General features: G+C 42.5%; 1 protein-coding gene across 1 annotated transcript in view; it reads left to right on the top strand.

Annotated features, from left to right (window-relative positions):
• The window catches only part of OPN4 (opsin 4), a 944,045-nt gene that overhangs the window by 819,466 nt on the left and 98,006 nt on the right, over window positions 1-26,573 (top strand). Inside the window, exon 8 of the mRNA XM_086920132.1 lies at window positions 6,628-6,808. Coding sequence (XP_086776258.1) covers window positions 6,628-6,808 — 181 coding nt within the window. The remainder of the gene's footprint in view (window positions 1-6,627; window positions 6,809-26,573) is intronic.

Raw genomic sequence — 26,573 nt, 5'->3', positions numbered from 1 at the left:
GGTTAAGAAGCCCAGCTCACTGGTGTGGAGCAAGGTATCAAATGTTGGTCCCTAGTGTGCCACTTTTAGTAAGCAGAACTGGCGCTGTGGGCTGAACCGAATGCTGGGTTAAGGCTCCCGATAACAACGCTTATCAGACCCCAGAAAAAGTGTTCGTTGATATAGACAGCAGGGAAGTGACAATGGAAGTTGGAATCCACTAAGGAGTGTGTAACAACTCACCTGCCAAATCATCTAGCCCTTTAAATGGAGGGTGCTGGAGCATCAAGCCCATACCCGGCCGTCACCGGTGTGGAGTGAAACATGGGAGCTAAGTCACAATAAGTCAGAGGGCCACTGCGGTGTGCAGGTAAGTCTGGGTCGAGGGCCCGAGTGGATCCTCTGCTGCCAGGCAGATGGGAGGGATGGAGTATGGGCCATGTGAGGCTGCCTCCACATCGTGCAGTGCAGCAAGATGAGTGGTTTTGTTTTTAGAACTTCCCCAGTTCTGTAGTGTATTATGTTTCACCTTTTGTTTCCTTGTGAAAGTGGCAATCTGCATACTGCTGTACTTTTGAAACCGTCTCAGTGATCAAACAGATATTTTGGTGAGCTGCCATATTATTTATCTAGCTTCTGGCAGGCCAAGATCCCCTTCCTGCCTTTGTGCTGGTAATTGCTTAGAAACTCCGAGCCCTTGGCAAACGGAGTTTTGTTTCTATTAGCCCAAGGTACATGAACTAACCATATATTTGCAGCCTATACTCTGCCATTCCTGACAGCTGTGCTGAATTTGATCCGGTGCTTGCAGGTAGGCCCACCAGCACTCATTTTTGGGAACCTGAATTTAATTTTCCTTATCAGACTTTTTTCAGGGTCCTCTTAAAGATTTATGGGGCCCTGTGAAAGCTACATTTTGGTGCCTCTTGTTTGGAACAACTTTAAAGCTATGACCCATTTCAGTTAATAGAAGCACCAATAATGGTAAAAGCAATATTGAATAATAGGTTAAACTTTCAGAAACTTGGTACACAAAAAATATGAAGTGAAAGATCAAGCTGCCGACGTCTGTCAGCCAAATTGTTTCAAAAGCTTGAATAAGCATTGTCCAGTTCCATTTCTTTTTGTACTTGTCTCTCGAAATTTTTTGTCTTGTAACAATAATATTGTAAATGGTATTCAATTTCAAACCAGGCTGTCCATTCCAATAATGAAAAGAATCAATAACTTTAACTTGGTCACATTTTTGTGGACTAGTGCACACTAATAAATTGGTATAACATACAATAATGGTTCACTGTAGAGTTATCAAAACATCATTATTCAACAACTTGGTGGATGCAGCCGCTGTGTACAGAGGATACAAAAATTAAAAACTGTATGCATTTTAGACATTTGATGACCTGGTTACAAAGTTCATGACCCAACCACAAGTAAGAATCAAGTATGAATTAGATGCTGTTCACCCCCCAAATTGTTGAATAATAATGTTCTGAATAAGACTACAGTGAATCATTGTTGTTTGTGATAGTTTAATAACCCAAGGCTCCTTGTCTAGCTGATCAGGCAAAGCCTTGTTTTTTGGATAATAATAAAATAAGACATAAGCACATACGTTAAATAAACAATATAAAGAAAATGTAGTTAAAACTATGTTAAAACCCAGGCAATAGATATATGTTCTATGTGTCGTTGTTATTCACTAGATAATTGTGAACACTGTAACACCCATCAAACAGAAGCACAAGTAAGCCCATTACAGTGATGATAAAGATGGGTAAATATTTGACGTAGTGCTTGCCATCATAGCCTAGCTGTAACCTCATGAAAAACACCATACTATAAAATGGGAAATTACAGTCTCCTGAGAAAACATTTATGGTATGAAGTAGGCTACTGGAAAGAGAGCAACAAGGATAAAGCAGTTTTATTCTAACCTTGTACAGTAGAGCATACTCTTTCAGAATTTAGATAGGCGTATCCTATCACACCTTACAGTTAATGGTGGTCCTCTCCCCAAATGTTGATATCTCATGACCTGTGGGTTCCACAGTCCCCTGAGTCAGGAGGTCTGCACATAAGGTTGATACTCCGAGAAAATGAACTGGCAGACTTCAGTATAGCTCATAGGGGATCAAATGGTATATGAGTCTACAGAAGGCACACACATGGACCATTCATGCATGCATCTCTTGCTTTGCCTTGTATACAGGTCAACCAGGTGCTTGACTTCAGCACAACAAGGTACTGTATTGGGATCAAGAATAATAAAAAGTAGAGAGAGCATAATCTTCCAGAAGATTCACCACCCAGTTTACCTGTACGTGAAGATGTTGATTTCATGATATAGACTTCCTCTGAGCTTCAGGGAAGAACAAGAATGTTTCTAGATTCTGTGTGAGGGTTTCTGACCTCCTTGGTAAGACAGTGGTTTCCATACAGAGAAAGAATTGTGAATTAATGTTGTTTTTGACCATTATAAATTTGTTTACATTAGCCATCAGGAAATACATTTATTAAATCTGGATAACTTTGTCAAAGCATTGCCTGTTCTCATATTGTGCGAATATCTGCACTCAGTTTGATAGAACCTTTCTCACTAGAAGAACATGATTCTGTTATTTTATCACTATCAAATGGAAAAACCACTGGAGAGTATGGCTTTCCCTCAGACACAGTCAGAGAAGCTTTAATCCCTCACCTATTAAAATGGGCAAATTATGTATTAAGAGGTGGTGATTACCCTTCTTTATTAAACACCAGCAGAGTGATGATTTTTATTTTTAAGGCAGAAAATCGGAAGACTGATTAGTTTACTGAATTCAGACTACAATATTGTAAATAAATTAATAGATAATAAAATTAATAAAGTGGTTGATAAATTGATCCATGAAGATTAACCCCTTCGATGCTGATGACGAGCTCAGCTCGTCATCAGCCACGGGGGGCGTGTGCGGATGACGAGCTGAGCTCGTCATGTAACGCGGCTTTTGTAAAAAAGCCGCGCAGCGCAAAAATGACCGCCGCAGCGATGCGGTTAAGATTGCTTCATTGCAGGTCTTCAAATATACTTCAATACAAATTATGTAATTAACCCATTAGATGTTTTCACTGAGAAAGCTTTCAACCTCATGTGCTGGGAGAGTCTTTTTTATTTTACAAATGTTTGACTTTCCTACACAACTTACATGTCCTAAGCAATTTATACAGAGGTGGTAAGGCCAGATTGATAGTAAATTAATTTGATGGAGGCAATTTAAAGGTAAATCAGGGAATTAGAATGTGTTGTCCTCTATCCACAATATTGTGTGCTTTGTTTATGGAGCATCTCACGGTACCTGTTTGGTTTCATAAAGTTAAACATCCTCCTATTCAAAGCAATGATTGCTAATTTTGAAAATGAATAATGAATACAGCAAAACAATTTTCAAGATTTTTTCACAGTTCTAAGACCTTGTCGAATGTAAAATCAATGCATCAAAATAAAAAATGTTATTATGTAAATCTACTCCATAAGTTTTAATAACTGAGATTCAATGATCATTCAAAAACAAAGCTAAATTATATTTGGAGATTGATATTACATCAAATTTAGCTGACATAAGATTTAAATTGAAGACCATAAATTCACAAAATAAAATTGTTACTACTTAGATGTATAGCCCTCCCTCTCGTGATCATTTACTGAGTAGTCCAAATAGGAATGTAAGTTTTTCCTTTGTTTAATTTTGTTTTTATTGCTGTTCCTTCTGCTATGAATTGTAATTTATTTTAGAGAAGTACAGAGTTTGTTTTCCTCACTTCTGTGGGGAAATTACGTCACTTAGCATTGTAGTAGATCTCAAGTGCAAGGGGGCTTAGCAGTTCTAAATATTAAAACATACTGTTTTGCAACTTTTGCACATATAGCCTCAAGATATAAAAATATGCATCTGGTAAATAGATATTTTGAAAATTATTTGATAAATATGATGCTTAATGATATTCAAATTGACATCGTTATGAGGTTGGCATATCACCTAAGAGCGTATTCCAGGTTTAAATGCAGCTACTCATCCTAATGATTTAACCTTGAAGCGGCAGCCATTTTCGGATAAAGTAATATTAGCCAGGTGTCAAATTAAGGGTTTTTTATAAAGTGTCAGATTTTTTAATAAAGGGCAAATGGGTTTCTTGGTCAAGTTTAGAAGCATCACTACAGCACTTTAACGTATTGACCTGAGCAGTATGAGTCTCAACATCAATTTAAGGTTTTGCTTAATAGAGAACCCCAATGTGAGATTGATTGGTTCTTGGAAAATTTATCCGGCATTTCTAAAAGAAGCAGGCATTTTTATGAGAATTTCTAGTAAATGGGACAGTGAGGAGAATGTTAGAATAACACCAGGTATGTGGAATAATGTTAATAATCTGTAGTTTTCTATTTTCAGGGGATCAATTACCATATGTAGCATAGCACTCAAAGCAGTGTGCAGTTGCAGATACAATTTTATGTAAAATGGTTAATTTATCATACTCATGTCTTTTTCAATAAGATTAACCCTGTTTTTTCAGTCTACTGCCTCAGATGTGTCTCTAAGGAGACGGGTAATTGGTCTTATATCATATTACCTTGTACAAGATTAGACTCTAATTTTGAGTTCTGTAAACCCAATTAAGACATTAAAATACCATATGATCCTTGGATGGTTCTACAAGGTTATCCTCTGCAATCAACCAGTGTTCTGAAGTGCTGCTTATCACCCTGCGGGTTACTAGGCGCTGGGGTACAGTTAGCCACAGTTGAAAAGCCAGGTCTTGCGTTCCCTCCAGAAGTCGGCGAGAGAGGGTGAGGTTTACAGATGGAGAGGGCGGTCATTCCGGGACTTGTCAGTGAGGTAGGAGAAAGAATGACCGCCACTGAGTCTCTGCCAGATGTGCAGGATGTGTGCAAGGGCAAGGGAGGCAGATCGGAGTTGTCTGGTTGGCTGATGGAAGGTCAGGTGGTGATTAATGTATGCGGGTACGGTGTTGTGGAGGGCCGCCTTGTAAGTGTGAGTCAGCAGCTTGGACTGGCATCTTTTCTGAACCGGGAGCCAGTGGAGGTTTCTGAGGAGGTGGGTGATGCTGAACTATTTAGGAAGATCAAGGACGAGTCTGGCTGTGGTATTCTGTATGATCTGAAGTTGTTTGGGGAGGTAGGTAATGGTTCAGACGTAGAGCGCATTTCCGTAGTCCAGTCGGCTAGTGATGAGGGCTTGAGTCACTGTTTTCCTAGTGCTGACGAGTCCACCTAAAGTTCTCACGAAGCACGCATAGGTTGTGGAAGCAGGAGGAGGCTACCGGGTTTTACCTGGTGCTCCATGGAGAGGTTGTTGTCCAGGATGATGCTGAGGTGTAGGTGTGGCTGGTGGGAGTTAGTAATGGTCCGGGTGCTGGGGGCCACCATGTGTCATCCCATTGTAGAGTTGTTGTTTCCAAAGAAGAGCAGGTCGGGCTTGTCTGTGTTCAGTTTCAGGCAGTTGGATTTCATCCAGTCAGTGATGTTGGTTATGCCATTCTGGAAGTTGCCCCTGGCGCTGGCGGTATCCTCCAGGGGATGACTTGGGTGTCATCTCCTTATGAGATGATGTTGATTCCGAGGGTGAAGACAATGGCAGCCAGTGGGGTCATGTAGGCATTGAAGAGGGTGGTGAGGAGAAACAATTCCTGAGGGCCTCCGTAGATGATGTTCATGGGTTCAAAGGTGAAAGAAGGAAGGTGGATTATTTGTGTCTGTCCAGTGCGGAAGGAGGAGATAAACTTGATGGCATTTCCTCTGATACCAATGTGGTGGAGTCTGATAAGGAGGGTGTGGTAAGATATGGTGTTAAAGGCCGCTGAGAGGTCGAAGAGGATCAGGGCAGCTGGCTCGCCATGGTCGAGGATGGCTCTGATATCGTTGGTTGAGGCTATCAAGATGGTCTTGGTGAGGTGGTTGGAGCGGAAACCTGACTGGGTGAGGTCAAGTAGGTTGCTTCCTTCAAAGTAGTCAACCAGCTGGCAGTTGATGGCTTTCTCAATGGGTTTATCAGATAAGCATAATAAGTTGAACCATATCTATGCTGATAGCTCGAACATTAATTTTGCAAAGTTGGAAAACTAAAATATTTCCAACATTTCAGGACTGGTGGCCAAAACATTTAGAGTAAAACACCAACAACAGATATATACAGCCCAAGTAGGAGCCACTTGAAAATTCCCTAGGTTGTGGGAGAATGTTAATAAGATAGAAGTTGGTTCTATTCTTCTAGTACATTGCTGTAGTCATATCTTTAATGACGATGTTTTGATTATTGTTTCGATTTTATCTTCCTTAATAACAAATATTATAAAAATAAAAGGATGTCCTGGTATGTGAGAGTGCTGGTGAACAAAATAAAATACATTTCAATCCTGAGAGGGTACTTGTGTATCTGTGACTGAAAAGTAATAGCTGCACTGAATGGATGCTTTTCATTTGTTGATATTTGTCCACATGAGAAGTCCTAAAAAATGTGAATTCATCTGGGCATGCACAGTTTTAAAATGATGGGACAATGTGTTACATAGTAAGTGTATTGAGCATTAGATGCGGTTTTCATTTTAAAATGATATACTGACTAATACATAATGTTTTCTATTTTCAAGGATGGCCATAGCCAAATATATTCCTTGCCTTGGATCTCTGCTGAGAGTGTCTCGTCAAGACTCCAGGTCTTATAGCAGCTACCCATCCACACGACGCTCTACTGTTACCAGCCAGACGTCTGATGCAAGTGGGCTACATAGAGTTAAAAGCCGACTAAACTCTATTTCCGACAGCGAATCAGTAAGCATCAATAGCAAAGATCAGACATACTTCCACTCTGCATGTTCTGGAAAGTCTAGCAATAGGAATTACTCTGGGAGGAAAGTATTCAAGGGTGACAATAGAGAAGAGGAAAACATTTGGAGTAACCCATTGGGTATGGCAGTGGTGGCTGGTTGCCTTTGAAAGAGGTGTAACTGCAACAAATGATGGACGGAATACTGAATTATTCTGGCATTCTCCCCCAGTCATGAGATCTGGGTTAAATCCATTGTTCTACGCCACCCCAGTTTGGACCCAGCCATATGCGAATCAATCTTGACCCTGTGCCTCATGGGAAAAGTCCAGACCGAACTGCAAAGCCAGGTCCTCCCTGGTCCGGAAACAAGCATCATGGGACTAGTTTTGGGGTATGTCACCCCTCATGAGCCAGGCTACCTTGAAACCAGTCGCACAGTGAGCAAGGGACCCAGGTCTGGGCATACTCGTCCCACTTAGGCTGAAAAGTGTAACTGCAATAAATGATGGAGGGAATACTGAATTATTCATACATTCTTCCCCAGTCAAGAGATCTGGGTTAAATTAATTGTTCTTTTGCCCACTACGCCACCCCAGTTTCGACCCAGCCATATGCAAATAAATCTTGACTCTGTACCTCATGTGAATAGTCCAGACCGTACTGCCTTAGCCAGGTCATCCCTGGACCGGAAACAAGCATCCTGAGACCAGCTTGGCAATTCGGGCTGGACTGTTCCCACATGGAACAGGGTCAAGACTGATTTGCATATGGCAGGGTCCAAACTGGGGTGGTGTGGTGAGCAAAAGATTCATGGATTTAATGCAGATCTTTGTGCCAGGGTGTGTAGGTGTGTATTGTGCAGCATACCGTCCATCAATTGTTTCCTTTGCATATGTCGCCCTAAGTGGGAAGGGTATGCCCAGACGTGGGTCCCATGCTCACTACACCACTGCATTCGAGCTAGCCTGGCTGATGAAGGGTAATGCCCTGAAAAGGGTCCCAGAATGCTTGTTTCCGGTCCAGGGAGGACCTGGCTTTGCAGTTTGAGCAGGACTGTTCCTACAAGGAACAGGGTCAAGACTGATTTGCATATGGATGGGTCCAAACTGGGGTGGTGTGGTGAGCTAAAGAATGATAGATTTATCCCAGATCCTTGTGACTAGGGTGAATGATTGCATTGTCCAGCATTCCGTCCATCAATTGTTTCTTTTGCATTTGAAAGAGGTGGGGCATAACACCTGCCTCGCACTTCAAAGAGGAATGCCATCATGTCTGCTTTCATCAAGATGGTGGGAAGAAGTGGTGTAGATTCAACTGCTCTAAGATAATGTTGAAAATAATATGACAAAAGTATGCACATTTTAGCACAATTGTCCTAAAAATGTCAAAAAAGCTATAGGTGATATAGGCAAAGCTAAAAATGTAATTCCACATGCTCTATTGCAGGTGTCTCCAACCAATGATCGCGAGCTAACAGTAGCTCCCAGACACCTTCAAAGTAGCTTGCAGCCTTGAGTTCATTTTTAAATAAGCACAGAGTCACATTGTTCATTTAACATTAATGGAAGGCTGTGTTTACTTTTCATCATCATCAGCCTGCGGATAGCAGAGCCTGTTAATGACCCAATTGCTCTATTGTGCCTCAGCAACTTGCCGTGTTGCGTGCGTGCATGATTCCGTGACCCTGATGTGCCCGAGAGCCGGAGCTTGGAGAGGGAGCTGGAGCACGGAGACAGGAGCAGCGAGATGCTAAAGGGGAAATTGGAGTGTTATGTGAATTCTTCCCCAAGCGTTTCCTTGGCCTTCATTGAATCGAGGTCATCTTGCTGTGATTTACCGCTGTCAGCGTTACTCGCCCATCCCCCCCCCTGAAGAGAAGCCTGAACATCGCGCTACATTTTGCGTTTTGAGAGCAGCGTGAGTCCCTGCTTGAGCGCCTGCCCTGGGAGACGGGGGCTTGGTGGGCCTGAAGTGAGGTGGGCGGGAGAAGAGAGAGTGTGCCTAAAGTGCGGTGGAGGAGAGGTGGAAAATCGTGTGGAAGGCGCCACCTGGAGGAGCAGCCGAACTTATCTTTATATAACCCAATATTTATATCAACCTCGCAGTAGCTGATTTGCGCGGTTGTTTAAGGAGGTACCTTTCTTGTTTGACTGTATTTGCAGTGAAGAAGGGCACAGCACACGGCACGAGCACATGGCACAACAGAGGTAAGTCACAAAAAAGTTTATACAATCTGCTATTATTAAGATTTATCATTACGTAGGTGTTAAACGTCCGGAGGACAGTGCTTCGTGTACTGGGGGCTGGACTTGAGGACAATATTGCGTAATTTTTTATAACGGCAGGTGAAGTACAATTGGAGGTGCTTAAATGGCCCCTCAGAGAAATAAAAACTCATTGGGCCTAGTGCAGAAAGGAATGGTCACTGCAACAGACCAAACAAACTCTGGGGAGAATCAGAGATGCTCAGGGGCAGAGCCAAAAGCCAAACGTGTTCAAAGAAAAAAAGGGAAAGCCTCCAAAGAGTCATTACATGGAGGAAGTAAGGGAGGCGTAGCATCAAACTCCATTAAAGAATTCGTTGGGAAACATTTTAAAAGGGTCTTTTCCCCTGCTAAATCCCTGGCTACAGAAGAAGGGGATAAATCATGGAAAGGGGACTCTTCCTTAATCTTTGACGAACGCACGGTGGATTCAATAAATCTGGCTAACTAATTGGTACAGTCTTTGATTGGATATCGGGGGGCAATAATGTCACCTCGACTTTCCTCATCTCCCCGATTGCGACCACAGACGCCCGATGAAGCAGAATGCTTGGGATCAAGAAAAAATGAAGAAGTAGCCCATACCTCAGATGGAAGACTAAACGGAAGAGATAGTCCAATTTCATATGGAGCCAAGGGACTTGTGTATGTGGACAATATTAGTGACATTAATGGTGAAAATCAATCCTTAGACCAAATTATGGAATCTTCAGAAACTCCCGCTTTCTCAATGCTGGAGTTAATGTTAATTCTACAAAAATCACTCCAAGGCTTGCTGGAAGTGATTATGTTGAACCATGATATTTTAAAAACTCAGAAAATGCACCTTTTAAAAATTGAGGGAGAATTACATGGCATTAGGGGGCAAATGCCATCAATGTTAAGACCTGTCTCGGACCCTGTATTGATAGCCCCGCTGAGGGAGGGGGGTGAGGAGATTGGAAATGTTGATCCCCCGATGGTTAATCTTGATGTTGAATCACCAACTACCAATCACGAAGTTTATGTTTCAAGCTGGCCGATGTTGGTAAAAAGAAGGGGAGGATATAGAACCTGTGGGTTGCCAAAACTGCGAAAAAGGTAAGAAGAAATGTATAAAGAAATGATAAAACAAGAGCAAGGTAAATGACTAGGGAACATAAGGAATGTATAGGCGTACCTGAACAAGTATCTAAGTTTGAACCCTTTAAAGTAGTGAGAGAAATAGGAATGACAAGAATAATTGCAGTGAAACCAGCAAGGATGTTAGTAAAAAATGAGAATTGTAACAGGAAGCAAAACCACCAGGACAAGGAGCTAAAAAATAAAAACCAATTGCCTCTCATGGTAGCAAGAACTCCTGGCCTTGTGACTTCCCCTAATGATAAGTTACTTCGGGGTATTAGCCTGGAGGAAGGGGAAAGACATAATACTCAACTGCCACCGAGGGGATTTAGATTGGAAGGAGAGGAGGGTAAAGGGAATAAGTGGCTTTACGCCGAAAAAGGGAAAGTGGGAAGGCGTGGGGAAAAACGAAGAAAAGCTCCTATTTAAATAGATCCCACCTTCTTAACTCATTTGCCCACTGCCCAAATTTAAAAGGAATAGGATCTAAAGATCTTCGGCAGGAGGGATTTCAAGCATCATGTGATGGCAAGGAGTTTACTAGAGTACAGTTCTATTCTGACCTGGTCCAGGCTGCAGTGGTAAATGCAGAGAAGGAGATACGTAATTAAGGGATTAGGCTAGTGCCCCAAGAAGAGGCCGTACCAGAATTTAATGCTCCGCAACAGAAAATGTTCCTACGTTTCCATGCAGGCCTAGGTAAAAAACAATTGAAGCTACCTGGAAACGAAGTGGACCAAGTGTTGGAAAATTTCAATATAGTAATAAATAATTCAGACCTGATGAAAGCATGGAAAAATTGGAGCTATAGTATAAGCCCTGCAGGCCCTTCCCAGCGTTATATAGAGGGAACTGAATTTAACAGGATGCTGAGCCATGTAGAATAGGTAACCGGGCAGCCACATGGCATAAAACTGGTCTCCTGGACTGTAAATGGTCTTGGAACACAGTTAAATCAGGAATTTTTAACAAAGCTTTCGAAAAATAATTAGATCATTTGTGGAGAGCCCCCCGTAGTTGAATAGTTTCGACAAATCCATCGTCCTGCGATAAAGTCTAGCTCTGGCCGTGCTGCAGGTGGCTCATTGATTTTATTGTCACCAAACATAGTGATTAGGGTATCCTAGTTACCTGTGACATGTAAGTGGCTTTTGGCCTGTAGGATTTCGACAAAGTTTGTTGACAATAAATATGAAAATATGTTGATTTTAAATGTTAATATGCAATGAGGCTCTCATGAAGAATATGGGATTGAATTGGGAAAGTTTAAGAATGATTTGGACTCATTATGTGATGAATATGGGTCTGATTTAATTTTGTTGATGGGAGATTTTAATCATAAATTAAACCCAAAATTGTTAGATCTTTGGTATACAGAAATTTTGGATTCATACGACATAAAAAAGCAGAGTTCTCCGAAAATATAATATCAACCGTTGCTTCTAAGCTGGGAAATTATCTAGCGTCAAAAAGTATTTTCTGCTTAAATGGCAGGCAAGCTCAGGATTGCCCAGAAAAAAAAGACTTTTAAATATGGGACTCAGAATTGCCCTATTGATTATGTTTTTATGCTGGCTTGGAACTTTGAATTAGTATCAGACTTTAGGATTAAGCCTTTGGAGTGTAGTGACCATAACCTAACAAAATTAGAGTTGGTAATATCCCCCAGGATGCTTGCGAAAAAGTAATCTTATAAGAGATGGAATATCCGAAGCGGATAACTACCCGGCTATCAGATGTATTTATAGAAAGGTTAACTCGTCTGCAACAAAATGTTAAGCTAGGAAGCGTGAGCGGCCAAGACTTATTATGGTATGTTGACAAAATAGACCAAGTAGTTAAATGTATCAGTATAGAATTAAGAATAGATGTAAGGGCACCCAAGGACAAAGAAAGGAGGCAGGCAAAACAAGGAAATTGGTTTACTATATATTGCTTAAATAAGAAAAAAGAACTAAGGAGAGAAGAACGTAGTCTACGCAAAAAATGTGGCCTGGCTAGGGCTGAAAATCTCGCCAAAATAAAGGGGGAATTTACCTCACTTATCCATAATGCCAAAAGGGTCCACAAAGAATTATGTTGAGGAAAATTATTGGAGGCAATAGAATCTAGGAACATTCGTCAGTTCTGGATGCTAATAAAATCAGCTACAGAATCTTCTGTTGCCCCAATGATTTGTGTAGTGGAAGAGGGGGTATGGGAAGACTATTTACAGGAATTATATTCCCCGGAGAGGGAGATTGGAGAGGAGAGTCCAAGAGATTGGAGCGGCCTAGTAGAGAACTTAAAACCAGATTTCTCAATAGCTAATGTTCTTAGTACAATAAGGACTTTGAACTTAACAAGAGCAGCTGGCTCAGATAATCTACCAGCGCTGATAATAAATTCAAACCAGTCCTGGTGGGCAGAATTCTTCTCGAAGATGTTTTTATCAATCTTAGAACTAGGGAAGATTCCCACAAATTGGAAGGGTGCAATAATGAGGCCGATTCACAAGAAAGGGGATGTATATGCTCCAAAGAATTACAGACTTATTAGCGTTAGATATAGGAGAAAAGATCTTTGCGAAAATACTATTAGGTAAATTAAAAGATTGGGTAGAACAGGGATCCATTGTTCCAGTTGAAGAAGGAGGGTTCAAAGAAGGTCACTCCACAATAGATTATTGCTTCGCCCTGTGGGCATTGGCCAGGAAATCGTTAGAGCAAAATGGCAAACTGTTTTGTTGCTTTGTTGATTTCCGGGAGGCTTTCGATTCGGTGGATCGCAATAGCCTTTGGGAAGTCCTGGAAAATGATGGCATACCGGATGGTATTTTGATCACTTTAAAATAGTTACACAGTGATAACTGGGCCCAGGTCATTAGAGATACAAAGGGGTCTCTAACTCATAAAATCCCTGTAAAGACCGGTCTTAGACACGCACCCCTGCTTTTTAAAAAATTTCTAGCAGATCTCCCCTCACTGCTGGAAATTTCTTTCTTTAAGATCTTTATTTCGGCAAGATAGCCATAAAAGACACATATATATACATACATAAAACAAGGATCAATCAATTACATACATCAGTTCATGAAAGAATTCTTTTTAAAAAGTAAAGTGCAACATCAAAATTCATCAGTCTCCTAATAGCATGGTTCATTTTACATAATTCATTTAGCAGCAGGAGTGGAATATAAAGTGGACCTCCTCAAAGCATCTGACCCAATTTCTTTCGAACAATAAACACTGAATGAAGGAATCTACTGATACTGAATACAATAAACTGGGCAGTATTAGTTTTTACAATCCTATATGCTGTAAGGCAAGATCTAGTTCCTAGGAGAGCACGCATGGGTTTTAACCATTTTTTCCGAGCTTTCGAATACGCTTTACATATGAATAGCATGTGAACTTCCTTCTCCATACAGGAAACTAAACACATAGGACATCTTCCACTAATGCCATTTGTACATGCCCGGTTTTTCTTTGACCAGCGTTCTATATTAGAGTTCAACATGAGATTCCCATACCTGAATTTCAGGTAGAGAGTCTTAGCAGCAGGGGGCTCTATTTCATCCAGAAAGGATTCAAAACAGGGTTCGCCTTTGAACAATAAAAAGTCTTTAGTTAAGGTCCCAATTCTGCTCTCATGTACAAACCTATTGTTCACATAGGACCAAAAAGCTCTCTTCACCACGGTTTTAGCAAAGGGTGGTAAGTTCTCTGGGTTTTCCCATAATGAATGCAGACCCAACATTCTGAACCATTTTTGAATATGCCCAAACCATAGGATAGAGTTAAAAGAGTCAAGATTTAATACCTCACAGAGGCTGTTCCAGTAGTCTAACAATTCTGGAGTGGCCCAAATCCTAATCCAGAACATTAATGGTCTTATAATTGTAAGATAATCGGTTCGTTTAAAATTCAAATCAAATTGGAGGGGAATTAAAGGGGTGCTAGTGGGGACCCTTACTATTGATCTCATAGATTTATTATCCAATCCTTGGAAGCTCTCTCTAGCCCATGGACCCCATATTTCGGCCCCGTATAGGGCGGCAGATTGGATTTTAAATTTGAAGAGTTCAAGAACAGGTGTTACACTCTTGCTAGTACTAGCATTCAATTTGTTCATTATTGGTTTAACATTTTGAGCATATGACACCTTACTTTTCTCAATTTGGGCCTTCCATGTTAACTTTGAGTCAAGTACCACCCCCAAATAAGAAAAATTATCAACAGTTCTAAGAGTTTGTCCATTCAGGGTCAATTTCCCTCTGTCCGGTCTGCTAGGGTTCAGTGCCATACATTTAGTTTTGTCAATGTTAATTTCTAAGCCTTTTTTTTCACAGTAGCTACTAAAGGAGTTTAAGAGTGCCTGGAGGCCCTTCTTGGTCTGGGATATTAAGATGGTATCATCCGCGAAGAGCAACGCAGGCACTCTCTCTCCGTTTAGCTGGGGTGAATCGTTGTTACAGGCATTCAGATGTTCTGGGACGTCATTAACAAATATGGAAAATAAGGTGGGGGCCAGGACGCATCCTTGCCGGACGCCGCGCTCGATTGGAATATCGCGCGTCAATTCGCCATTTGGACCCCATCTAATGTTGGCATGGTTTCTAGCATGTAGCTCAATTACCTGTATCAAAAGACTCCCTGGCATGCCGGCTTTGTTTAAAGATCTCCAGAGCAAATTTCGAGGAACAAGATCAAATGCAGCTCTAAGATCAACGAACGCTACATACAAATGACCTTTCCTAATGTGTACATACTTCCAGTAAATACAACAGAATCTGAAGACCTGATCCAGAGTGCTGGTCTTGGACCTAAAGCCTGCCTGAAATTTAGAAAGTATTGCTGACTCCTCCAGCCAATCATTTATTCGGTATAGCAAATGCTTGGCATAGAGTTTTTGCAGGGTGTCCATTAGACTAATGGGTCTATAGTTTGAGGGGACAGATCTATTACCTTTCTTAAAAATTAATACAACTTCTGCTGCACGCCAGCTTTCGGGGAAAGTACAATTTTTTGACAGAACATTAAATAAACGATTTATGTAAGGAGCCCAGACTTCAATTGCATGCTTATAAAGGTCACCAGGTATTTTGTCAGGGCCGGGGGCTTTACTGTTTTTTAGTTCATTGATTACCTTTTTTGTTTCATCCAGGGTAAAATCAAGGCATTCAGGAGATGGGGGTAACCATGGGACCTCTCCAGTAACACTATCATATTGTTTGTACAGAGATGTAAAGTGTTTCACCCATGTTAATTCGTCCAAAACGTGTCCTTCACAACTCTTCCTGCATGCCCCCCATTTGCAACCAACCTCCAAAAACCAACATTGTCATTTGTTTTTGCGGCAGCCAACATATCTGCCCAGGTCAGCTCTTCCCATTGTTTTTTAGATTCTTTTAGGACGTGCTTGTGTTCTTCCCTTGCGAGTTTAACATCCATCTTGGAGCCCTCTTTGATAGCGGTTAGGAGCTTCTTCTTAGCCATCCTACATGAGCGGTTATACCAAAGCTTCCCATGGCATCCCATCCTTGCATTTTGCTGGTTTTTCCTTGGCATTTTAGTCATATGGATTTTAAGTTTATCAAAAAAGACTTTATGTAGTTCTACAAAATGTTCATAGTTCTCAGTTAGGAAGGGTTGGCCAGCTATGGGTCCAAAGATCGAGCCAAAAAGAGAGTAGACCGCTGCTAGGGTTTTGCCGTCAGACAGCAGATACGGCCATTTTAAAGCACGTCTATTGTTATTAATGTGTATCAGTTCACATGGTTCGCCAACAGCTTCCTCACTCGGTATATCGCTGAACATATGTGCATCAATATGGAGTTCCAGGGGATAATGATCACTCTCATCCCTGGTTACTACTCTAAAATCCATCATAAAGTGCCAAATGCTTAGTGAGACAAGAATAAAGTCAAGCCTACTTTCTGATTTCGCAAAGGTTGGCTGTTTGGTTAGGTCAGACGGAAGGCGGCCGTTACATGCTCTCAAACCATGGTCAACTGTTAGCCTCAATAGTTGGACCGCTAGGGTGGTACACTTAACATAATTCGAGGTTTCAAGCTGAGGAATGTTATAGGCTTGATCCTCATCCTCGAGAACATCCGTGATCCCAAGAATCGGTTCGAAATTACAGTTCAAGTCGCCTCCCAAAATTACAGGGACTTCACCGACCACCCTCTTCATGAAGGAATCCCGAATTTACAAGGTAGGTATGACCCTGGAGCGACCTATAGGTCTATTATAGACGTTGATAATGTAGTATTCACACCCCTTTGCAGTGACAATTTTTAAGGCCAGGATGTCAGGGGTTCCTGTATCTATGGATTCAACCCTTATAGCTAATGTAATTTTGACCCATATGATCAATCCCCCGGATGGCCTTCCCCTCTCAGACTGCACAGCCTCATTACCAAAGGTTTTAAAACCCATCCTGTGCGGGATGTCCATGGCCCATGTTTCTTGCAGTAGGCAGAAATCACTGGAGTCAACATAATCTGCCCAATCAGGGTCCTTCAGATTTTTGCCTACTCCAGCAATATTCCAGGATAAAAAGTGCAGTTTTGGGATTAGCACATTACCAGAAAAGTCACAGTTAACAATAGGCACTACTGAGGCCGACAGGGGAACTACACTATCAAGCTTTGTATCCTCTATTTGGTTCCCTACATTAATTGTCAAGACCCCTGTTACACAATTAAGATTTCCACCAGGGCAGTCTTCATGCATGTCGAGGCATACTGAATTCCCTTCAAGATAGCTTTTCTTGTTCTGAGTGCTATTTCCTCGACTAGAGTGAGTACGCCCCACGCCCAATGTACAATAAAAATCATAAAGCTTGGGGATGCAGTTTGGTATGGTCTCAAGTCAGTCAACTGCATCTAGGCAGCTGAACCTATTAAAAGTGGGGATTCCAGTCCACATATTTAGCTCAGTTTGTCTGGCCAGATTTGGCGCATAGCCAAAGTGTAGATTAGGAGTGTTCCAGCCATAACCATACTTGGGAAGCCTCGGAGGAGGATAAAAGAACGAAAGGGGTCTAGCTATAATAGGAGATGTATCTCCGTATGTTTTCCATGCGCAAATCTGGTCAGCACTGTGGGGTTCCTCAAATGAGATGACTATACAGTCACCCGGAATTGACTTTGTCATTTGTCCGACCCATGGTACCCTACGGACCATCAGAATTTTACTTTTCATGTGATTTGGAATTGGTTTATTTGAGTTTAACCAATAAATCACCTTATTTTTTAGTGATGCAAAATTCTCTTCATTTTGGTTTTGCAGTTCGGGTACACCAGTGAGGACAATGACAAATGGACTAGCATCAGGGGGCAGATCGATGTACCCTCCCTTAAAATTGTTATAGGCGTGAGCTGACTGATGATTGTATGAATCTATTCTATTGGCATGGGATCTATCAGCCAAGGATTTATTAGGGCCCTGGGTAGTATTGCTATTAGAAGGTCTAGTTGTTGATGAGAACTTCTGCGAGACAGAAGTCTTGGGAGCAGAAGAATTAGTGGCAACCACATTTGCTGATTGCGATTTTTTACATTGAGCAGGAACGTTCGGCTGAGGTTTATTAGTTATGTTAGCCGGTGGCACGTTCAGGGGTGTGATAGTGGGTGTTGTTTGGGTATTGACTTTCGAATTAGGATTTTTGTTTTTGACTACCCCTTCTTTTTGTTGCTGCACACTAAATGGATTGATGTTCGAAGATACCACAGGTGCCAAAGTTGGAGCATGTGTGGAAGTATCATTGCCATTAAGGCTTAGGCTTGCTAACGTTATGACCCTTTTTTCTACCTCAAGTAATTTGTTTTCAATACCAGCTAACCTAACTTCTAATGGCCTGAGAAGTGCTTTAAGCGTTTCCCAAACTATTTTCAAGAACTCTTCCCTGTCCCCTTGTGTGGAGTGCCTGGATGTGGAATTATTCTCTCCCTCTTCTACTGAATGATCTGCTCTTTGTTCCGGGTTAGATAGCTCTATATTGTCATTATTACATTGATCATTGGAGGGCATTTGATCAGTCGCGTTGGTAGGGATGACAATGGATTGTTGGGGAGCCCCCCCTAGAAGACATTGACTTGATGCTACCTTAGCCTTCTTTCTAGCGTACACGGATAAGTTTTTGCGTTTACGTTTCTGTTTGGGTGGTGACTTAACGGTTTCCCGGGTCTCGCTCGGACCAGCTCCCCCCAGCACCTTATCCCCCACATTAGCCTCAATCAATCGCTCAGAAGATGAAATATTTTCAGATGCAACACTATCGGGTAGTACTGGGCTGTCTACTTCTAAGTTGAGAGTGGAAGCTAGCTCCTCATGTATAGAATGCACCTCAGCCAGAGTGATGATTGGTACAGGGCCAGTAGAGCGCTCAGGAGTTTTAGAAGTTGCAATATTACCTAGTGAGGATTTCTTTCCCAGTGCTAGTTCAATTGACAACTTTCTTGCAGACTCTAACTCTAGGGAGACTCTGTGCTGAAGCTTAGTGATCTCATTGTCGATGGATAGGCTAGTCCTTGTAATAAAATCGTCCAAGGTCCCTTTAGCCTTTTTCCCATTTTTTGTGGTCTTGCTTCGTGTAGCATGAACAGACATATTTTAAGATGATGGGTGTAGACTTTACCAAAAGGGAATATTACTGATATACTGGAGAAGGTACAGCCAAGGGGGATGGCCCGGTCCGGTCTTGCTCGGTCTGTAACGGCCCTGTCTTTGCCCAGTCTTCGCCCGGGCTGCGTCCCGCGCTGCGGGAGTTTGAAGGAGTGATAAAGGGGCGTGATAGGCGGGGGGCGGGCCAGCAGGGAGAGCGGACCGGAAGCTATCCGTCGGTCTTGCAGGGACTTCTGGGTATTGAAGTCCCCGCACGCTCGCAGCCCCGCTGATGCCTCACGCCCGGTGCCGCCTTTCCGCCTTACCGCCTCGGTAAAACAATGCTCCTCGTGAATCAAGTGTTTGGCCCCCTCACACACAAACGAAGCGGCGAGTAGTGGAGTGGTGAACTGCTGTGCCTCGCTGACGGTTCAAAAATCCTCCGTTGGACAGGCAAGTTGAATGAGTAAGTGACCCACTCGTTAGGCAGTAGGAACGCTGTTATGAAGCCTCAGGAGGGCGGGGGGCGGGCCAGCAGGGAGAGCGGACCAGAAGCTATCCGTCGGTCTTGCAGGGACTTCCGGGTATTGAAGTCCCCGCACGCTTGCAGCCCCGCTGATGCCTCACGCCCGATGCTGCCTTTCCGCCTTACCGCCTCGGTAAAACAATACTCCTCGTGAATGAAGTGTTTGACCCCGTCACACACAAACGAAGCGGCACCCGCGGAGCGGGTGCGGCGAGTAGTGGAGTGGTGAACTGCTGTGCCTCGCTGATGGTTCAAAAATCCTCCGTTGGACAGGCAAGTCGAATGAGTAAGTGACCCACTCGTTAGGCAGTAGGAACGCTGTTATGAAGCCTCAGGAGGGCGGGGGGCGGGCCAGCAGGGAGAGCGGACCGGAAGCTATCCGTTGGTCTTGCAGGGACTTCTGGGTATTGAAGTCCCCGCACGCTCGCAGCCCCGCTGATGCCTCACGCCCGGTGCCGCCTTTCCGCCTTACCGCCTCGGTAAAACAATGCTCCTCGTGAATTAAGTGTTTGGCCCCGTCACACACAAACGAAGCGGCACCCGCGGAGCGGGTGCGGCGAGTAGTGGAGTGGTGAACTGCTGTGCCTCGCTGACGGTTCAAAAATCCTCCGTTGGACAGGCAAGTCGAATGAGTAAGTGACCCACTCGTTAGGCAGTAGGAACGCTGTTATGAAGCCTCAGGAGGGCGGGGGGTGGGCCAGCAGGGAGAGCGGACCGGAAGCTATCCGTCGGTCTTGCAGGGACTTCTGGGTATTGAAGTCCCCGCACGCTCGCAGCCCCGCTGATGCCTCACGCCCGGTGCCGCCTTTCCGCCTTACCGCCTCGGTAAAACAATGCTCCTCGTGAATGAAGTGTTTGGCCCCGTCACACACAAACGAAGCGGCACCCGCGGAGCGGGTGCGGCGAGTAGTGGAGTGGTGAACTGCTGTGCCTCACTGACGGTTCAAAAATCCTCCGTTGGACAGGCAAGTCGAATGAGTAAGTGACCCCGTCGAATGAGTAAGTGACCCTGCTGGAAATTAAAAGAAGCCCGAGCCCGCGTATTAACAGAAATAAAGTGTCATGTCTTTATACGCTGACGACCTTGTGATCCTTGACCAAACCGAAATGGATCTCCAAAGAAAATTAAATTTGTTTCAAAATTACTGTGATAAAAGGTTTTTAACTATAAACATGGAAAAAACGAAGGTCTTACGATTTGGGAAGAGAGTTAAAAAAAAAATTCAATTGGTTTTTAGGACAAGATAAATTAGAAATCGTAAGCGAATATAAATACCTAGGCCTTTGGTTTGATAGTGCACTGAAGTGGGGTACTCACTTGGAGGCACAAGCTACATAAGCCTTACTTTATAAAGGCGAAATTAAAAGAGGGATGCTGATTTTAAAACTTTTTAAAATGTTCTCCCAAAAATGAGAATTTATAGATGAGAATTTTATGGATTTATATATTTTTTTCTTTTGTAATTTGTGTTAAAATGAAATGTGTCTTTTATTATGTTATCACTATGAGGATCCAAAAGCTGTTTATGGTTTTAAAGACTATGGTCTAAATAAGCACTGTTTCTCTCTCTCTCTCTCTCTCTCTCTCTCTCTCTCTCTCTCTCTTTCTAATGAGCAGTGCTCAGTCAGAGTTATGGGCCAGGCTGGGTCACAAAGGTGAAAGAACTGAAGCACTGAAGTAATTAATTCTTACATAAAAGTATTTGTCCACTCAATATTAGAGCATGCATGAGGACAAAATGATCTTTCTGAATGCTTTTAAATGAGAGAAAGTGAAAATGAGAAATTACCTTAATGATTAAGGCTTCATTTAGTTGTATCCCATTTACAAGAAGCAGCCTTTTGTTCCCAGTGATCTGTAGACACTGCCATATTTATAACTGAAAAATAGTCATTGTTTTCAAATGGGAGTTTTGTAAAGTGAAGAAAACCTTTGTCATGAAACATTAAGTATTGTCTTTCCCCACTGTCAATTCAGCCACATACCTCTTAGTGTTTTATGAAGCATGTTCGCTTAAAATTCCCCCTATTTAAGCAAATGTATTTTTCTGTTTTAATTATGGCACCATGTCTGCAGGCCACTGGGAGCAAGATACTTGTGTTTGTAAATGTGACACTTGGAAAGGGGAAAACTGCAAATGATGAATTTTATGGAATTCAAATTAACAAAGTTAACTCTTCAGTTTAATTTTCTCAATATGGTGCCATATCTATAAGTGAAAAAAACAACCATTATTATAAGTTGGAAATATTGAAACTGTAGAATATGTTCTGTATTCCGAACATTTAAGCAAAACATTTTCCTGCACATTTGTGTTATACAACATGGTGCCATATATGGTGAAAGGTATGCTCTGAGCCACAAGTACATATAACATGGTCTCCCAGTCACCTGTGCACAAATATCCCATTCCTATGCACACATATTCATGCATCCCTAAAGACCACACTCTCACTGCCACGCATTGCAGCCCTGTCATAGTGCCCCTAGTCAACTATTTTGCAAACCATAGCATCTGGATCGATAGACATTAGGCTTAAAGCCAATTAAGCTGAGTGTGGGGCCATCTGGTAACACTGCATGAGTCGCTTAGCTTTGAGTAGCTCACAATAACTTTCACTGATCAGAAGTACCTACCACCACAGAAAAGGTTGGAGAACCCTCCTCTATCATTTAGTAAAGCATATATAAAGAGTTTCACATTTCACTTCAAGAATTTGTTTTCATCCTAGAAAAACGAACAAGTTAAAAAATACACAGTTTTTGCTTTCTCAGGAAGTACAGTAGAGCTACACAGATTCTACAACTTTAAAGCAATGTTGTTGCTCACATTATTGAGAATCAAAAGCATTTGAAAGGTGGGCATCGCTATGATATGGATGTCCATAACAGGCCAGGGATTACCAGCATCATGCTAGCGCCATTATAACAATGAAGATGAGCAGTAGGCATGAATGCCGATCTTTTGCTAAGCATTATCATCAATTTCCCTGGTCAGAATTTTGACAGGTGTCTTGCACCACCATATCATGGATATCCCCCGCATGCCAAGAACTAACATCAATATGCCAGAGCCATAATTTTAACACGGTTGGGCACTATCGTGCCACATATGAGTCATATGGCACAAATTACCACCAATGTGGCAGAACAGCCTTTTGCCAGAGGCTGGCAATTTCATGGAGTGTCTGTCCAGTTTAGGGACCACCATTATGCTATGCATTCTCTCCATATGCAAAGAATTACCACAATATTCCAAAGGCTATATTTTGACAGGATTGGGCTCCATCATGTCATCAAAGCCCCCTTCTAGTAACAGAAAACACCTATATGCAAAGATCATAATTTTGCTTAGGGTAGTTACTTCATGAATTGGATGCCTCCCAAATGCCTAGAATTCCCACCAATATGCCAAATACTGCATTTTGGACAGAATCTGTCATGGAAGTCCCCATACGGGAAGAATGCCAACAGTATCCTAGTTCATTTTGTCAGGGGTACGCATATTCGTCCATTGGCTTGTCCCAATTTGCAAGAATTTCGATCATCACTATAACAGGATCAGTTTTTATCTTGGGATGGGAACCATCATGCCATGGAGGTCAAGAAGTACCACTTCATATATGCTAGCTTCAGTTGCCAGTATCATCATTTTGCCATGGGTAGGCACCTTATGCTCTAGATAGCCACCAAATCATTAGAATTGCTACCAATACAACACTTCCAGCATTTTCCTATTGGTGGACACATTTGTGCCATCTCACTTATAAAGATTTTCCAAAAATAGAATATAGTACATTACAACACAATGTATTACATTGCGTGTTTTTACAATGCAGTTGTTACAACAACTGCGTTGTTAGTATGTGATGCATTTGCACTTGCTGGAGGGGGCTTGCCTGTCTTAAGAATAGTAATATTTACTATTCATACTCCAGTTTGCGCAACAGTTGGGCAGGTGTTGGAATTCATTTCCAATACCTCAGCGCCCCCTACAGTAAGTTGTTGTAATGACTTGCGATGTAATGCATCGCGTACTAACAACGCGGTAGTTGTAATGACCGCATTGTAATAGTCTTGCAATGTTATGACAGTGTTGTAAAAGCTGATTCCAACAAAAATATGGCAGTTCTACCATTTTACCAGGGTTTCTCTCATACGCCAGGTTAACACCAATATGCATGTCCTCCCCCGAGAGCAAAATGAGCGAACAACGGGGCATATGTACAAGGAAATGTGGCAACGTTTGTAGCGGCATGCTGCAGTATTTCTAAAATTCCGGGATGCAAGGCATTAGCAAGAATACGGCACACTCCTGTGCTTTCCCTAGCACTGGTACTAAAAATAGCTGCCTAGCGACAACACAGATACCCTTGGATCATAGTGCAATGATACCTGCATTGCAGGGATGATTGTTTAATTGCAGGAAGGTGTCCCTTCCTGCACATAAAGAATCAATAATGGTGATTTGCTACCCCTATGTGTTTGCTGCATTCTGCAGCAAACATAGAAGTAATCATAGAACATAGAAGTAATCGCCATTATTTAATTGATGTTGTGCATGAAAGGGAATGTTCAAGCACAAAAACAATCATTAATGCCGTTTTGTTCTTTCTATGTGTGCTGCTGAATGCAGCACACAAACAAGCAGCAAACACAAAGAGAAATAAAAGTATTTCTCCTCATTGCGCCAATCTAACGCCAACTTTTGCATGGTATTAGTTTTTAGTGCTGACTCATTTTTACACATCCTTGCAAATGTGGGGCAGGGTGAAAAGCAAGTGGTATTGCAGTGGAACCCCCTAACAACACCCATTGCACGCCCCTTTTATGCAGATACCTGCGTGAAAGGGTACCATATTTAAAAAGCAGCATAAGCTACAAAAAGTGGCTTACCGCCACTTTGTAAATATGGAGCAGGGCATTTTGCCACCGGAATGTTGGTAAAAGTGATGTTCTGGTTACGCAATCCCCTTTTACATATGCCCCAACATTTGTTATACATACCTTACTTCCTCTTACCATGACAATGATCATAGCACTCCTTTGTGAGCAGTAGCAGTGTTAGGCCATGAAAGCCATGCTGTGTGCAGGAAACAAGAAGCTGTAGAGAGCGGGAGGGGATTTATGAAGAAGAGAGGAACAGCCTCAAGCTCTGTTCCAGCCTTTGGAATGGATGGAAGCTTCAGCCCTATCAGGAACTGAGACAGTGCTTGTGATCTTACCCTTGCTTTTTCACCTGGCACGCAATTGGTTATGATGAGTGCTCCTTGGTAGTCTTATTTATTTGATGTGCTGCATTGCTCGAACATGCTTAGCATATATACTGCTGATTATGTCTGTGTCAGGGCACAATATTGAAGTACAATCTCAGGAAGATAGGTAAGTATAAGAAATGTTGCTAGCTCATGTTGCTCCCGTGGCATGCATATTGGTGTTAAAGTGGTGTATGGAAGAAACCGTGGTACAATGGTAGAACTGCCATATTTTTGGTAAATCTTTATAAGTGAGAGGGCATCAATGGCACAAAGGTGTCCACAACTAGGAAAATGCTGGAAGTGTTGTATTGGTGCTATTTCTTATGATCTGGTGGCAAGCATATCTGATGTGGGAGTTTTTGACATCCATGGCATGATGGTTCCCATCCCAAGGACAAAACTGACGCTGCTATAGTGGCCGTCATTTTTGCAAAATGGGACAATTCAATCTATGAAGATGCCTACCTGACAAAATGTTCTAACTAGGATACTGTTGGTATTCTTTCCATGGGGACATCCATGACAGATCCTATCCAACATGCAGTATTTGGCAAATCGGTGTAATTCTTGGCATTTGGGAGGCATCCAAGTCATGAGGTAATTATCCCAGGCAAAATGATGACCTTTGCATATTGGGGTTCTTTGTTACTAGAAGGGGGGTGCAATGGCATGATGGAGCCCAAACCTGTCTAAATGCAGACTTTGGAATATTGTGGGAATTTTAATCATATGGAAAGCATTCATAATGGTGCACCCTAAATTGGCCAGACACTCCATGATATTGCCAGCCTCTGGCAAAATGCTGTTCTGCCACATTGGTGTTAATATGTGTCATATGAGTGATATGTGCAAAAGAAACAATTAATGGGCGGAATGCCGGACAATACAAACATTCACCCCCAGTCACACAAAGATCTGGTTTAAATCCATCATTATTTTGCTCACCACAACACCCCAGTTTGGAACCAGCCATATGCAAATCAGTCTTGACCCTGTTCCTTGTGGGAACAGGCTAGCCCAAGCCAGGTTCTTCCTGGACCTGAAACAAGCATCATGGGACCGGGTTCAGGGCATCACCCTTCATCAGCCGACTTGCTTGACTCCAGTGGTGTAGTGAGCACGGAACCCACGTCTGGGCATACCCTTGCCACTTAGGGTGACATATGCAAAAGAAACAAATGACGTTCGGAATGCAGCGCAATGCAAATAATCACCCCCAGTCACAAGGATCTGGGTTAAATCCATCATTCTTTTGCTCACCACACCACCCCAGTTTTGACCCAGCCATATGCAAATCAGTCTTGACGATGCTCCTTGTGGGAACAGTCCAGCCCAAACTGCCACGCCAGGTCCTCCCTGGCCTGGAAACAAGCATCCTGGGACCAGTTTCAGGGTATCACCCTTAAATAGTGTGGTCATTCTTGGCATATGGAGAGCATGCATAGCATAATGTTGTTCCCTAAACTGGACAGACACTCCATGATATTGCCAGCCTCTGGCAAAATGCTGTTCTGGCACATTGCTGGTAATTTGTGTCATATGAGTCATATGTGGCACAATAGTGCCCAACCTTGTTAAAATGGTGGCCCTGTCCTATTGGTGTTAGTTCTTGACATGTAGGGGGTATCCATGGCATGGAGTTGCAGACACCTGTCAAAATTCTGACCAGGGATATTGATAGTATTTCTTGGAAAAAGATCAGCATCCATGTATGGGGCTCACCTTCATTATTACACTGGCCCTGGCATGATGGTGGTAATCCCTGGACTATTGTTGACATCCATGACATAGTGACGCCCACCTTGGAAATGCTCCTGATTCTCCATAATGTGAACAACAGGTTGTAGAATCTATATAGCTCTACTGTACTTCCTGAGAATGTAAAATCAGTGGGGCATATTCTCAAGGACATATCGCTGAGTTAGCAGCACTTTATCGCAGCCAAAGTAGTGATAAATGTATCGCCCCCATTCACAAGCTGGTGCTAACAGCCAATATCACCAGTTTACCTGCGATAGCAGCC

Source organism: Lissotriton vulgaris, chromosome 5, assembly GCF_964263255.1.
Source record: "Lissotriton vulgaris chromosome 5, aLisVul1.2, whole genome shotgun sequence".
Taxonomy (NCBI): Eukaryota; Metazoa; Chordata; class Amphibia; order Caudata; family Salamandridae; genus Lissotriton; species Lissotriton vulgaris.
Note: the sequence above shows the minus strand (reverse complement) of the source record. Positions and strands in the feature narration are given on the sequence as shown.